General features: G+C 43.7%; 1 protein-coding gene across 1 annotated transcript in view; it reads left to right on the top strand.

Annotated features, from left to right (window-relative positions):
• sh3pxd2aa (SH3 and PX domains 2Aa) overlaps positions 1-15,406 on the top strand; it is a 135,751-nt gene that overhangs the window by 15,523 nt on the left and 104,822 nt on the right. The window contains exon 3 of the mRNA XM_078413262.1: positions 5,710-5,785. Within this exon, the coding sequence (XP_078269388.1) occupies positions 5,710-5,785 (76 nt within the window). The remainder of the gene's footprint in view (positions 1-5,709; positions 5,786-15,406) is intronic.

Below are 15,406 nucleotides of genomic sequence, written 5' to 3'. Positions count from 1 at the left end.
GTCTCCACCTATATCCTTCCTTTGTCCCACCCCCGACATCAGTCTGAAGAAGGGTCTCGACCCGAAACGTCACCCATTCCTCCTCTCCCGAGATGCTGCCTGACCTGCTGAGTTACTCCAGCATTTTGTGAATAAATTAATAATCTCTTTCGTCACCTAAGGTTCACTTACTTTGTCATCCTTTTCCCTCCTCCTTACTGAACATTCTGGTTCTGAACTTCGAACAACTGACCTTCAAACAACTCCCACATAGAGTCATACAGCACAGAAACAGACCCTTTGGTCCAACCTGCCTATGCCAACCAGGATGCCCCATCTACACTAATTCCAACTGCTCCCATTTAGCCCATAACCCTCTGAACCTTTCCTATCCATGTACCATCCAAATGTCTTTTAAATCTTCTATATACTAAAACTCTTGTTTGTTCCTGAACTACAGCCAAAATGGTACACAATAACGCAACAATTTGAGGCCCACCTTTCTCACCATCGTCCCTTTGGTGCTAATGGAAGAAGTTTCATTGAAATCGGGTGTTATATTTTTAAAGTTATTCACATTTTAAAGTTTAAATCTATCTGGTAGGAAGGGGGAGGGAGGTGGGGGGAGGAGGGAGGATAAGAGGGGTTGAGGTGGAGGGGAGAGGGGGGGAGGGAGGGAGAGAGGGGGGAAGGGGAGGGGGGGAAGAGGGGGGAGGAGAGGGTGCTGTACCAATGCAGGAGAGGTTTGGGCCCAACGGGTCCACTTGGTCTAGTGTTATTATAGTACCTGCATCAACTAACTCCTCTGGCAGCTTGTTCCATATATCCTTTGTGTTAAAAAGTTGCCCTCAGGTTCCTGTTGACTCCTTTCCTCTGGTTTTTAATTCCCCTACTTTGAGTTAAATAATCTGTACATTCACCCTATCTATTCCCATAATAGTACCCATCTGCTGTGCATTTAAGATTTCCCCAATTACCAATGTAGACATACTGAGTTGGTAACTTTCATATATTTATTCAAACAAAATAGAATATGAATCAAAGCATGTATTGTGTTCCAGTTATTTTTGGTCTTTGAAGGCAAGAAGTTGGTTTAAAAAAAATGGTTGTCATAGCAATAAATATCTGTGAATAAAAGTAAATAATTTATATTTCTGAACTTTGCAATGATGCTAAAGTTCCAGTCAATAGGTTTATGCCTCACGAAACAGTTCTAAGGTGTTAAATTAAGATTATACAATTCTCTTGTTTACTTTGATTAAAATAGACTGGATGAAGAAGGCCATTGTGTTTCTTGGCCTACTTGATTTGAAAGAGCTAAAGGAATAGCTCCAAAGATGTAATCTCTCAGATGAAGCTCAATCAGTTGTCTTTTTAGAGGAACCAAGAATTGTACATTCTGGAACATTGAGTGAAAAACAAAATGCTGAAGTATCTCAGTTGGTCGGGCAGCATAAGTAGAGAAAATAGATAGGTGAGATTTTGGGTTGGGGTCTTTCTTCAGATTGATGTAGTAGGGGGTTAAAAACTTGGAAAAGAGGCAGGGAGTGGGGTAAAGTCTGGGTAAGGGATGGACAAAAAAGTTGTAACTCAGCGGGTCAGGCAGCATTTCTGGAGAAAAGGAATAGGTGACGTTTTGGGTCGAGACCCTTCTTCAGACTGAGATTTAGGGGAAAGGGAAATGAGCGGTTTAGATGGAAATATAGAACAAGATGACCCTAGTGGGTGTAGGATAGTGTTAATGTACGGGGATCGCTGGGCGGCACGGACTTGGAGGGCCGAAAAGGCCTGTTTCCGGCTGTATATATATGATATGATATGATATGATGATATGAAAGATATGCAAAAAAGTAATGATCAAGGAAACGGCCCATTGTTGGCTGTGGGCTAGGTGTAAACAAGTTATACAGACAATGACTGACATCTACAATAAACCCACTGACTCGCACAGCTATCTGGACTACACTTCTTCCCACCCGGTCTCCTGCAAAAAGTCTATCCCCTACTCCCAATTTCTCTGTCTACACCGCATCTGTGCCCGGGATGAGGTGTTTCACACTAGGGCATCAGAGTTGTCCTCATTCTTCAGGAAACGGGGCTTCCCCTCTTCCATTATAGATGAGGCTCTCACTAGGGCCTCTTCTATATCCCGCAGCTCCGCTCTTCCTCTTCTTCCCCCCATTCGTAACAAGGACAGAATCCCCCTCGTTCTCACCTTCCACCCTATCAGCCAGCGTATCCAACAAATAAAAATTAAGGAGAGGAAGTATAACATAGCAAAGAAGAGTGGGAAGACAGAGGATTGGGACTCTTTTAAAGAGCAACAAAAGTTAACTAAAAAGGCAATACGGGGAGAAAAGATGAGGTACGAGGGTAAACTAGCCAATAATATAAAGGAGGATAGCAAAAGTTTTTTTAGGTACATGAAGAGGAAAAAAATAGTCAAGGCAAATGTGGGTCCCTTGAAGACAGAAGCAGGGGAATTTATTATGGGGAACAAAGAAATGGCAGACGAGTTAAACCGTTACTTTGGATCTGTCTTCACTGAGGAAGATACACACAATCTCCCAAATGTTCTAGGGGCCGGAGAACCTAGGGTGATGGAGGAACTGAAGAAAATCCACATTAGGCAGGAAATGGTTTTGGGTAGACTGATGGGACTGAAGGCTGATAAATCCCCAGGGCCTGATGGTCTGCATCCCAGGGTACTTAAGGAGGTGGCTCTAGAAATAGTGGAAGCATTGGAGATCATTTTTCAATGTTCTATAGATTCAGGATCAGTTCCTGTGGATTGGAGGATAGCAAATGTTATCCCACTTTTTAAGAAAGGAGGGAGAGAGAAAACGGGTAATTATAGACCAGTTAGTCTGACATCAGTGGTGGGGAAGATGCTGGAGTCAATTATAAAAGACGAAATTGCTGAGCATTTGGATAGCAGTAACAGGATCATTCCGAGTCAGCATGGATTTACGAAGGGGAAATCATGCTTGACAAATCTACTGGAATTTTTTGAGGATGTAACTAGGAAAATTGACAGGGGAGAGTCAGTGGATGTGGTGTACCTCGACTTTCAGAAAGCCTTCGACAAGGTCCCACATAGGAGATTAGTGGGCAAAATTAGAGCACATGGTATTGGGGGTAGGGTACTGACTTGGATAGAAAATTGGTTGACAGACCGAAAGCAAATAGTGGGGATAAATGGGTCTCTTTCGGAATGGCAGGCAGTGACCAGTGGGGTACCGCAAGGTTCGGTGCTGGGACCCCAGCTATTTACGATATACATTAATGACTTAGATGAAGGGATTAAAAGTACCATTAGCAAATTTGCAGATGATACTAAGCTGGGGGGTAGTGTGAATTGTGAGGAAGATGCAATAAGGCTGCAGGGTGACTTGGACAGGTTGTGTGAGTGGGCGGATACATGGCAGATGCAGTTTAATGTAGATAAGTGTGAGGTTATTCACTTTGGAAGTAAGAATAGAAAGGCAGATTATTATCTGAATGGTGTCAAGTTAGGAAGAGGGGATGTTCAACGAGATCTGGGTGTCCTAGTGCATCAGTCACTGAAAGGAAGCATGCAGGTACAGCAGGCAGTGAAGAAAGCCAATGGAATGTTGGCCTTCATAACAAGAGGAGTTGAGTATAGGAGCAAAGAGGTCCTTCTACAGTTGTACCGGGCCCTGGTGAGACCGCACCTGGAGTACTGTGTGCAGTTTTGGTCTCCAAATTTGAGGAAAGATATTCTTGCTATTGAGGGCGTGCAGCGTAGGTTCACTAGGTTAATTCCCGGAATGGCGGGACTGTCGTATGTTGAAAGGCTGGAGCAATTAGGCTTGTATACACTGGAATTTAGAAGGATGAGGGGGGATCTTATTGAAACATATAAGATAATTAGGGATTGGACACATTAGAGGCAGGAAACATGTTCCCAATGTTGGGGGAGTCCAGAACAAGGGGCCACAGTTTAAGAATAAGGGGTAGGCCATTTAGAACGGAGATGAGGAAGAACTTTTTCAGTCAGAGAGTGGTGAAGGTGTAGAATTCTCTGCCTCAGAAGGCAGTGGAGGCCAGTTCGTTGGATGCTTTCAAGAGAGAGCTGGATAGAGCTCTTAAGGATAGCGGAGTGAGGGGGTATGGGGAGAAGGCAGGAACGGGGTACTGATTGAGAGTGATCAGCCATGATCGCATTGAATGGCGGTGCTGGCTCGAAGGGCTGAATGGCCTACTCCTGCACCTATTGTCTATCCTCCAACATTTCCGTCACCTCCAACAGGACCCCACTACTGGCCACATCTTCCTAACCCCTCCCCTTTCTGCGTTCCGCAGAGACAGTTCCCTCCGTAACTCCCTGGTCCACTCGTCCCTTCCTACCCAAACCACCCCATCCCCAGGCACTTTCCCCTGCAACTGCAGGAGATGCTACACCTGTCCCTTTACCTCCCCCCTAAACTCCATCCAAGGACCCAAATAGTCTTTCCAGGTGAGAAAGAGGTTCACCTGCACCTCCTCCAACTTCATCTATTGTATCTGGTGCTCTAGATGTCAACTTCTTTACATCGGCGAAACCAAACGCAGGCTCGGCGATCGTTTTGCTCAGTCCGCCTTAACCAACCTGATCTCCCAGTGGCTGAGCAGTTCAACTCCCCCTCCCACTCCCAGTCTGACCTTTCTGTCATGGGCCTCCTCCAGTGCCATAATGAGGCCCACCGGAAATTGGCGGAACAGCACCTCATATCTTGCTTGGGCATCTTGCAGCCCAGCGGTTTGAACATTGACTTCTCCAACTTTAGATAGTTCCTCTGTCCCTCTCTTCCCCTCCCCTTCCCAGTTCTCCCTCTATCTTCCTGTCTCCACCTATATCCTTCCTTTGTCTCGCCCCCCTGACATCACTCTGAAGAAGGGTCTCGACCTGAAACGTCACCCATTCCTTCTCTCCTGAGATGCTGCCTGACCTGCTGAGTTACTCCAGCATTTTGTGAATAAAAACCTTCGATTTGTACCAGCATTTGCAGTTATTTTCCTACACTATACAGACAATGAAAATCAGCAGGATGACAGTGAAACTAGTACAACTACTAGGGTGGGGGAGGAACGGTGAGAGAGGGGATGAAAGGGTCACTTGAAGTTAGAGAAATCAATACTCATAACGCTGAGTTGTAAGCTGCACAAGCAAAATGTGCGGTGCTATTCCTCCAATTTGCTTCTGGCTTCACTCTGACATTGGAGGAGGCCCAGGACAGTAAGGTCAGTATGGGAAGGGGAGTTAGTGTTTGGCAACTGGGAGATCACTCAGGCCCAGGCGGACCGAGCATAGTGGTTAGCGAAACGATCGCCCGATCTACGTATGGTCTCTGATATATGTTTAATGATAAGTGTTTATTTAAGAGCTTTGTTGCCACCTCTTACTCAAGCAAAGAGTCATACCAAGCTGAATTCAATAATCGATTTGCAAATTATTACTCAAACCTCTATCACTTGGATGTTGAAACAGATTTCATTGTTTCTGTGGAAATTAGGAAGTGTATGAAGCGAAGAATAATAAAATAGAGGAAAAAATAGAAAGTTGTGCAAATTTTTAATACTTAAAATCTGATTCTATATAAGTATTTCTCCGTGCAGATTGGATTCTGAGATATTTAGAATTGTATCATGAAGCCATGATGTACAGCAAGATTTTTATACTTGTATATATGGTGTGAATAATGATCCCCTGTTCACTCCTCACTGTAGATGCAGCTCCTAGACAAGTTTCCTGTCGAAGGAGGACAGAAGGATCCTAAGTTGCGATGCATCCCTTTTTTGCCTGGTGAGTGGCAGCTTAAGATGGTCCTCCATTGGTCCTGTAAAGTAATGTTTCATGCTGTTCATAGAAATTTTCCTAATAGCTTGGGGCACAACCAGCCCACTACCGATCGGGAAACAGTTGGGGCAAAGAGATGGCCCATCAAAGAGATGGCCCATTAGCCTAACAGGAGTTCTCGTTGCATCCAGGTTTACTCCCATCCTTTTCCTAACTTTTCCTAAGCAGCCTACTTTTTGATACTTTGTGCTCTTTATATATTCCCTTTAAATGTATTTATGGTGTGTCTGTAAAGAAATCTCCTGTTTCCTATTAGAGCGTTAAAAGATACTGGAATGGGCAAGTTGGCCCCTCGTGCGTCCTCTATTCATGTTGATCTTGTATCCCAACACCTTTTTGTTGCCCTGTTCCCATATTTCTTGAATATACTAACATTGAGAAATCTATTGATCTTCATTTAAAAAACAATCAATTTTGCAGCCACTGTGTGTGGTGAATTCCAAAGATCCGCCACTCTGAGTGAAGCTTCTCAATTTGTTTCTAAGTGGTTGAGCCTTATCTGAGATTGTGATCCCTGTTAAATAAACAAAAGGTTAATCGGCAGATGTGTGGAAGGCAAATGGCATATTGAACTTGACTGCAGAGTGTTGCAGATTAGAAATGTGGAAGTGTTGGTACAATTAAACAGGGTAATGTGAGGCCACACATGGAATATTGTGCACAGTTTTGGTGTACTTGTACAGAAAATGTATCTTTCTAGTATCATCCTCTGTGTAAAAGTTGCCCCATAGATTTCTATTAAATCTTTCCCCTCTCACCTTAAACCTGTGTGATTTATTTCCGATGACTGTAGCTGTCTTGATTCTTTGGTTTAAAAGCTGTAGACAGCAAAAGGTTATAAGGTCATAAGTAATGGGAGACAAAATTAGGCCATTTGGCCCATCAAGTCTACTCTGCCATTCAATCATGTGCGATGTATTTCTCCCTCCTACCCCATTCTCCTGCCTTCTCCCCATAAACCCATACTAATCAAGAATCTACCTATCTCTGCCTTAAAAATATCTATTGACGGCCTCCACAACTTTCTGTGGCAAAGATTCACCACCGTCTTACTAAAGAAATTCCTCTTCATCTCCTTCCTAAAGGAGCATCCTTTAATTCTGAGGCTATGACCTCTAGTCCTACAATTTCCCACCAGGCTTCAGTGTATCTTTGTCGTGGTTTAATAACAAATGATTCCTTGGTTTTAACTGAGTTCAAGAGTCATCAAGCCATACAACATGGAAAACAGACCCTTCAGTCCAACTTACCAATGCTAACCAAGATGCCCCATCCACACTAGTCCTAATGATTTCCTTCAGGAATTCATTTCATGTTTCTTCAGATTCAAGTCGATGTGACATTGCATGCTGTTCAACATGTCTGTGTAAATGCATTATTAAGTTTTCTTTTCACAATTGACATCTTTTGGACCAGGTGTATTATTTTCAACTGGCACATAAATCTGATTGTGTTTGTGGCTTATTTCCTCTACTCCATGGGCTGCTTGTGTCCTCTGGAGTGATCATAGTAAAAATGACTTCTGCATCATAAGTTGTACTCTTTCTCTTTGCAATAGGTATTTATCATGCAGCTACTTATGTTCACAACTACAATATTACATCTTTCATATTTTTGTCTCGTGCATCACTGGAAGTACTTTCATCCTTTGTCCATCCTGCATTTCTAGTCTTGTGTGGGAAAGCTCTGTAGCTTTGCATAAAAGCGCATGTTTCTGGAGATAACTGTCTCAATGCATCAAAATAGCTGTCTCTCAGGCTTAATACACAAAAAATCAGATCTCTGAGTGAATGTTGGTGTTTAAAGTTCATAATTTCAGCAGCAGCCCCTTTTGACACCATCTCTCTGTATCTTAGTTATTTGCTCTCATTGCAGCTGAAAGTAGTCAGTAAGTTCAGATATTCATAAAGGTACTTCATTCACAGAACCAGCAAACATGCTTGTGGTTACTTTCCTTCAGCCTCGCTTGTAGACATAACTGAATTAATTAGGAAGGCATATAGCCTGTTGCCTTTATTGGAGCAAGGGTGGAGTGAGTACAAGAGACTAGAGCAATTGTGCAGGACTTGGGGAGAGTATTATGTGGAACTTGGGTTTCTGTGTTTATGGAAGGAGATACTTGCCTTGCAGGCAATGCAGGGTAGAATGAATTAATTGACAATAGACAATAGACAATAGGTGCAGGAGTAGGCCATTCAGCCCTTCGAGCCAGCATCGCCATTCAATGCGATCATGGCTGATCACTCTCAATCAGTACCCCGTTCCTGCCTTCTCCCCATACCCCCTCACTCCGCTATCCTTAAGAGCTCTATCCAGCTCTCTCTTGAAAGCATCCAACGAACTGGCCTCCACTGCCTTCTGAGGCAGAGAATTCCACACCTTCACCACTCTCTGACTGAAAAAGTTCTTCCTCATCTCCGTTCTAAATGGCCTACCCCTTATTCTTAAACTATGGCCCCTTGTTCTGGACTCCCCCAACATTGGGAACGTGTTTCCTGCCTCTAATGTGTCCAATCCCCTAATTATCTTATATGTTTCAATAAGATCCCCCCTCATCCTTCTAAATTCCAGTGTATACAAGCCTAATTGCTCCAGCCTTTCAACATACGACAGTCCCGCCATTCCGGGAATTAACCTAGTGAACCTACGCTGCACGCCTTCAATAGCAAGAATATCCTTCCTCAAATTTGGAGACCAAAACTGCACACAGTACTCCAGGTGCGGTCTCACCAGGGCCCGGTACAACTGTAGAAGGACCTCTTTGCTCCTATACTCAACTCCTCTTGTTATGAAGGCCAACATTCCATTGGCTTTCTTCACTGCCTGCTGTACCTGCATGCTTCCTTTCAGTGACTGATGCACTAGGACACCCAGATCTCGTTGAACATCCCCTCTTCCTAACTTGACACCATTCAGATAATAATCTGCCTTTCTATTCTTACTTCCAAAGTGAATAACCTCACACTTATCTACATTAAACTGCATCTGCCATGTATATTGATTATTGGGGTGAGTGGGTTATACAATGGGATAAATGAAGAAAAACTGAGTCAACTAGGGTTTTGGACTCGGTGTAGTGTCGAATAAAATAGGGCGGCATGGTGGCACAGCGGTTGCTGCCTTGCAGCAAATGCAGTGCCGGGGACCAGGGTTCGATTCTGACTACGGGTGCTGTCTATACGAAGTTTGTAAGTTCTCCCCATGACCTGCGTGGGTTTTCTCCTATATCTTCGGTTTCCTCCTACACTCCAAAGACATAGTTTGTAGGTTAATTGGCTTGGTAAATTTAAAAAAAAATTGTCCTTGGTGTGTGTAAGATAGTGTTAATGTGCGGGGATCGCTGGTCGGTGTGAACTCGGTGGGCCAAAGGGCCGGTTTCCATGCTGTATCTCTAAACTAAACTAAAGTGAATGTATGTAAAATTCTGACAGCGGTTGACTATGTCGACAGCCTTTTTACCCTTGGTTGGAGATCTGGAACCAGAATTCATTGACTTAACATAGCCTCTTTTGTTAATTATGTTTTGCCAACATGTTCTGTTGTCACTGAAATAATGAAATATCCTTATTAAGTGGGCTATAAAACTTTAAATTTTCCATGCTCATTCGGAGACAATATGTAGCAGTGAAGGGGGACGAGAACAGGGTGTGTGTAAGAGCTTTTCACAGAAGTATGTGTACATTACATCCATGCTGCAGAGCCTGTCTCTCAATCATCTTGGATCTTGCCATTAGATAAAGGCCTCATTCTGTCAAACCTCTGTGTCATCAGATGTGATGGCCACCCTGTTATAAGGAGTAATGTGCATGCATTTTCCACCATTATGGGTTGCTTAAAAAAAGATGCAAAATAATGAACAGTATGTTTTGGCAGTGCTATGTATACATTTGTGTGCAATCTTGTGAAAAAACCTTTCATTTGCATTGTAGTCTGCATTGAAGATGTAATTGTTTGGTGTGACTGACTGAACCCAGCAATATGTAATAAAAATGAACTGCAGATGCTGGTTTATACCAAAGATAGACATAAAATTCTATCTTTGGTATGTGTCTATCTTTGGTATGAACCCAGTAATGAAAGGCTGAAGACAGGAATAGTTAATAGTTACAATTACATTTTCTCCAGTTGCAGTGTGGTACTTGGCTGTACCGCAACCATAATAAAAGGTTCTGCATGAACTCGAATAACCCTTTAATAAAGTGAATTTGAACTTCCATTTTCTTTGGCTAAGGCTTCTTATGATTAGCTCAGTAAATAATTAGTTTTTGTGACATCTTTTAGTCCCATTTGCTGAATTTAAATTATAGACCACTCCACTTATTACCACTCCCAACCACCAGATCAAATCTACTGAGAATAGATTCTCCTTTGTCATGTTCTGTGAATATCCTTTGTGAGCATTTGAACATTTATGCGTGCCTTTTTTCTTTTGGATTGCATTAAATCTTTGGAGCACTGAAGATCTTGAGTGATAATTCAATGAGACTTTTGAAAAGGAATAATATCTTTGACCATAATCACTGTTCCAGGCGTACACTGGGCCTATCCCCAAACCCACTTCCACTACATTGACGACTGCGTTGGTGCTACCTCCTGCACCCATGCAGAACTCACCGACCCCATCAATTTCACGACCAATTTCCATCTTGCACTCAAATTCATTTGGACCATCTCCACCATCTCCCGACTGTTTTTGGATCTCACCGTCTCCATCACAGGAGACAGACTATTGACTGACATCTACTACAAACCTTCTGACTCGATAGCTATCTAGACTACACTTCTTCCTACTCTACTTCCTGTAAAGACACTATCCCCTACTCCCAGTTCCTCTGTCTACACCGCATCTGCGCCCAGGATGAGGTTTCCTATAACGGGGCATTGGAGATGTCCTCATTCTTTAGGAAATGGGGGTTTCCCTCTTCCATTGTAGATGAGGCTCTCACTAGGGTCTCCTTGAAATCCCACAGCTCCGCTCTTGCTCCCCCTCCCCCTCCCCCTCCCCCCCATTCGTAACAAGGACAGAGTCCCCCCCCCCGTCCCTGCCTTCCACCCCATCAGCCATAGCATACAGCATATAATCCTCCAACATTTTCGTCACTTCCCACGACTGGCCACATCTTCCCATCTCCAGTCCTTTCTGCTTTCTGCAGAATCCGTTCCCTCCGCAACTCCCTGATCAACTCGTCCCTTCCCACCCAAACCACCCCCTCCCCAGGTACTTTCTCCTGAAACCGCAGTCTTTTCAGGTGAGGCAGAGGTTCACTTGCACCTCCTCCAACCTCATCTACTCTTTCTGCTGTTCCATGAGTCAACTCCTGTACATCGGCGAGAGCAAGCGCAAGTTTGGCGATCGTTTTGCTGAAGACCTCCGCTCAGTCCGCCTTAACCTACCTGATCTCCCGATTGCTTAGCACTTTAACTCCCCCTCCCATTTCCAATCTGACCATTCTGTCCTGGGCCTCCTCCATTGTCAGAGTGAGGCCCAGTGCAAATTGGAGGAACAGCACCTCATATTTTGCTTTGGTAACTTACTCCCCAGCGGTATGAACATTGACTTCTCTAATTTCAAATAGCCCTTGCTTTCCCTCTCTCTCCATCCCCTCCCCCTTCTCGGTTCTCCCACCAGTCTTACTGTCTCCGACTACATTCTATCTCTGTCCCACCCATTCCCCTGACATCAGTCTGACGAAGGGTCTCGACCCGAAATGTCACCCATTCGTTCTCTCCAGAGATGCTGCCTGTCCCGCTGAGTTACCCCAGCATTTTGTGTCTACCTTCCATTATCTTTGACCAATTTATTGGAATTCTTTGAATTCTTTGTGCCGTGGATAGTGAATGTGTTCATGGATTCATATAATTGTACGGCATGAAAATGAGCCCTTTGACCGAAGTTACCCGTGGCGACGAAGATGCCTATCTACATGACTCCCATTTCCCTACGTGGTCTATATCCCAACAAACCTTTCCAATTCATGTACCGTTTCCAAATGTCTTTTAAATGTAATGCGGAGTTGAGGTTGCAATAAAAGAGCCGTGATGTAGTTGAATGCAGACTTGAAGGTCTGATTACAGCTCCCAATTCAAACATTCACATCTAAGAGCTGGTGCCCTGTAATTTAGGGTTTTATGATGTGCTCTCGTAATCAACTCTCAAAATTCCAAAGATTTGAGTGCAATTCCTACAGATTGGAAGGTAGCAAAAATAACTGTAATAAAGAAGAAAGAAAATTGGGAACTGCAGAGCAGTTAGCCTGACATCAGTATTAGGAAGATGCTGGAATATGTTTCAAGGAAACTACATAAGGGGAATTTGGAAAATAACATTGGGATTGGGTAAAGTTAACATGACTATAACAATGCTTCGGATTGGGACCCAAATCTGAAGAAGGATCCTGACTTGAACCATCGTCTGCCTATTCCCTCCACAAATGCTGCCAGATCTGTGGAGGACCGTCAGCATTTTGCTTTCTACATTATTTATAAGAGTCAGGAAGTCATGTTGCAGCTTTATGAAAAGTTGGTTAGATTAAGTTTTAGACTTATTATCGTCACATGTACAGAGGTACAGTGAAAAGCTTTGTTTTGCATGCAGAATATAGTTCTGCTCCTATGACTTATGAACAAACAATAACTGTGCCAGAGGTTTAAGTTTTGAACATGATGCAACTATACGGACTTGTGTAACTCTTGTTGCTATTCAGCAAGGCAAGTTTCAAATTATCCCTTTTTATTGTCATTGACTATTCTGTTTAAAATATGTATTTGCATACCAACTTTAGAGACGTATACGCAAGTATGTTTTCCCACATTAGAAGGCGGCAAATAAAGATCTAGCTAAATGAATTGTTTATTGATGTAAAAGTTCCCAACAGATCTTGAAGCTTGCCTGAATGCTTCCTCTATGAATTGCTGCATGCTTTCCAGACTCTTCATGTTAATGAAGCATTGAACAAGTCCACTTTGTAATAATCCATGGAACAGATGCAGAACCATGAGCTCTGCGGTGGGTCTAGTCTTACACATAGAACTCTTTAGAAAGGTGAACTTGAATCAAAACGGAGCAAGCGACAATTTCACTCAGCAATTATAGCCCTCTTAAAGTTGCCATGTGAAGAGAAATTTGTGGCTGGCTGCCATTTAGTTACTATAATCCAATAATGTTGAATTGTTGGAGTTACTTGCTGTCAGCGTGGCTGGGTGTGCCTGTTATTGTGCTGATTAAAATCCCTGGTCTCAGCAAAAACATATGTTTTGTTTAATTTATCAGCCAGCAACCTACCCTGCCAGTAACTATGGATCTGTATTTAATAAAAAGACAGTGCTGAAGTAATTCAACAGGTCAAGCAGCAAACCTGGAGAATATGGATAGATGTTGTTTTGGGTCGGACTGATTGTCACCCATTCCTTCTTCACTCAGACTGATTGTCGAGGGGGGGCAGAAAGATAGCTGGAAGAGAGCAGGGGCAAGACAAAGCATAGCAGGTAATAACTGGACACTGGTAAGGGGGGGGGGGGGGGGTAGGGGTTGATAGGCGTATGGTTGGACCACGGTCAATGACATCAGCTGATATCATTGCTGCCTCACAGTTCCAGCGCCTCAGGTTCAATCCTGACTGTGGTACTATCTATGGGGAGTTTGCACATTCTCCCAATGACTGTGATTCCTCCAGATGCTCTGTTCTCATCTTGTATACCAAAATCATGTGGGTTGGTGTATTAAGGAACAATGTTTATTGCCATTAGTCTATAGGTAAGTGGCAGAATCTGGGGGAAGTTAATATAAATGCTGAAAGAATAATCATGATCATATAAGAAAATAACTGCAGATGCTGGTACAAATCGATTTATTCACAAAATGCTGGAGTAACTCAGCAGGTCAGGCAGCATCTCGGGAGAGAAGGAATGGGTGACAGTCTGAAGAAGGGTCTCGACCCGAAACGTCACCCATTCCTTCTCTCCCGAGATGCTGCCTGACCTGCTGAGTTACTCCAGCATTTTGTGAATAAAATAATCATGATCATACTTCTTCGCCAAGTATGTTTTGCAACATACGAGGATTTTTTTTTTGCCATAGTCATCATACCAATAAAAAGCAACAGAACACACAAAATACATTTTAACATAAACATTCACCACAGTGACTCCTTCACATTCCTCACTGTGATGGAAGGCGAGAAAAAACTTCAATCTGCTTCCCTTCTTTATTCTCCTGCGGTCGGGGGCCTCGAGCCTTCCATTGACGGGGCGATCTTGGCTCCCGTAGCTGGCGGTCGGGTCCTGCCTGTCGGGCATTCTCTGCCTCAGAAGGCAGTGGAGGCCAATTCTCTGAATGCATTCAAGAGAGAGCTGGATAGAGCTTTTAAGGATAGTGGAGTCAGGGGGTATGGGGAGAAGGCAGGAACGGGGTACTGATTGAGAATGATCAGCCATGATCACATTGAATGGCGGTGCTGGTTCAAAGGGCCGAATGGCCTCCTCCTGCACCTATTGTCTATTGGGGCGATCAAACTCCCACATCGGGGGGGAATTTCTGCACCCCCGTGCCGGGCGATCTGACTCCGGGTCAGGGCTAGTCGAATCTTCTGTGACTTTGGAGCTTCTCGACTACAGCTCCTCTACGGTGAAATCCGCAGGGCACGTTTGGAGTGTCGATCCAAGGCAAGGGATCGCAGGCTCCGATGGTAGGTCCATGGCCCCATGGTGGGGCTCAAAGTCAGTCTCGAGCAAGGCCGCCAGCTCCATGGTGTTAGGCCCCAGAGCGACCGGAGATACGACCAGGAAAATAATTGCAACTCCGGCAAGGTTAGAGATTGGAAAAAAAGTTTCCCCGGCCCCCTCCCCCTCCCCCCACATAAAACAAATCAGAGAACATTAACACAAACTGTTGAAACACTAAAAATATCAAAAGAGATGAAAAGACAGACAGACCTTTGGCGAATCTGCCATCGCTGTCGGCGCCACCCGGTGGAATACAAATTGGGATTGATGTCGGGCTGGTGTGGGTGCTCGGTGGTCAGCGAGGTCTCATTGTGTTAAAAGGTCTCATTTGATGTTGTCTGATCATATTTAAATGGCTGTCAGTATTTTTGTTTGATCCTCGCAGTTAACTGTTTAATGCTATATTCCTCATAGTTAACTACAAAGGCTATTTTTGCACTTTGCAATCCTCTAATAATCCTTACTTTCATGTTGAAAACATTAACATATACCACAAAGCAAGGGAAACGCTGAACCATTGTAAATCCAATTTCTTAATTACATAATTGCAGATATTTATTTCTGCTTCCCAAAAGAAAATGGGGCAATAAACAATATGCTGGGGGATAACACCATATCGAGCAGCATCTGTGGGTGGAAAGGAATGGTTGGAGTTTTGGGTCAAGTCCCTGTATTAAGAGTTTGTTTTCCAAAAGAAAATGTTTAATTTGTGGTATATGATGTTTTGTCCTTTTGGGACATAGGAGCTGCTGTAGAGTGAACAAGATGCTGCATAATTTGGTGTCTTATAGTGTCATGGTGATTGTTCTGTACTCTGGGATCATTTACGATGCCTTGCCCACAGCG

The sequence above is a fragment of the Rhinoraja longicauda genome, chromosome 16 (assembly GCF_053455715.1).
Source record: "Rhinoraja longicauda isolate Sanriku21f chromosome 16, sRhiLon1.1, whole genome shotgun sequence".
Lineage (NCBI taxonomy): Eukaryota > Metazoa > Chordata > Chondrichthyes > Rajiformes > Arhynchobatidae > Rhinoraja > Rhinoraja longicauda.
This window is presented reverse-complemented; position numbering and strand designations above follow the sequence as displayed.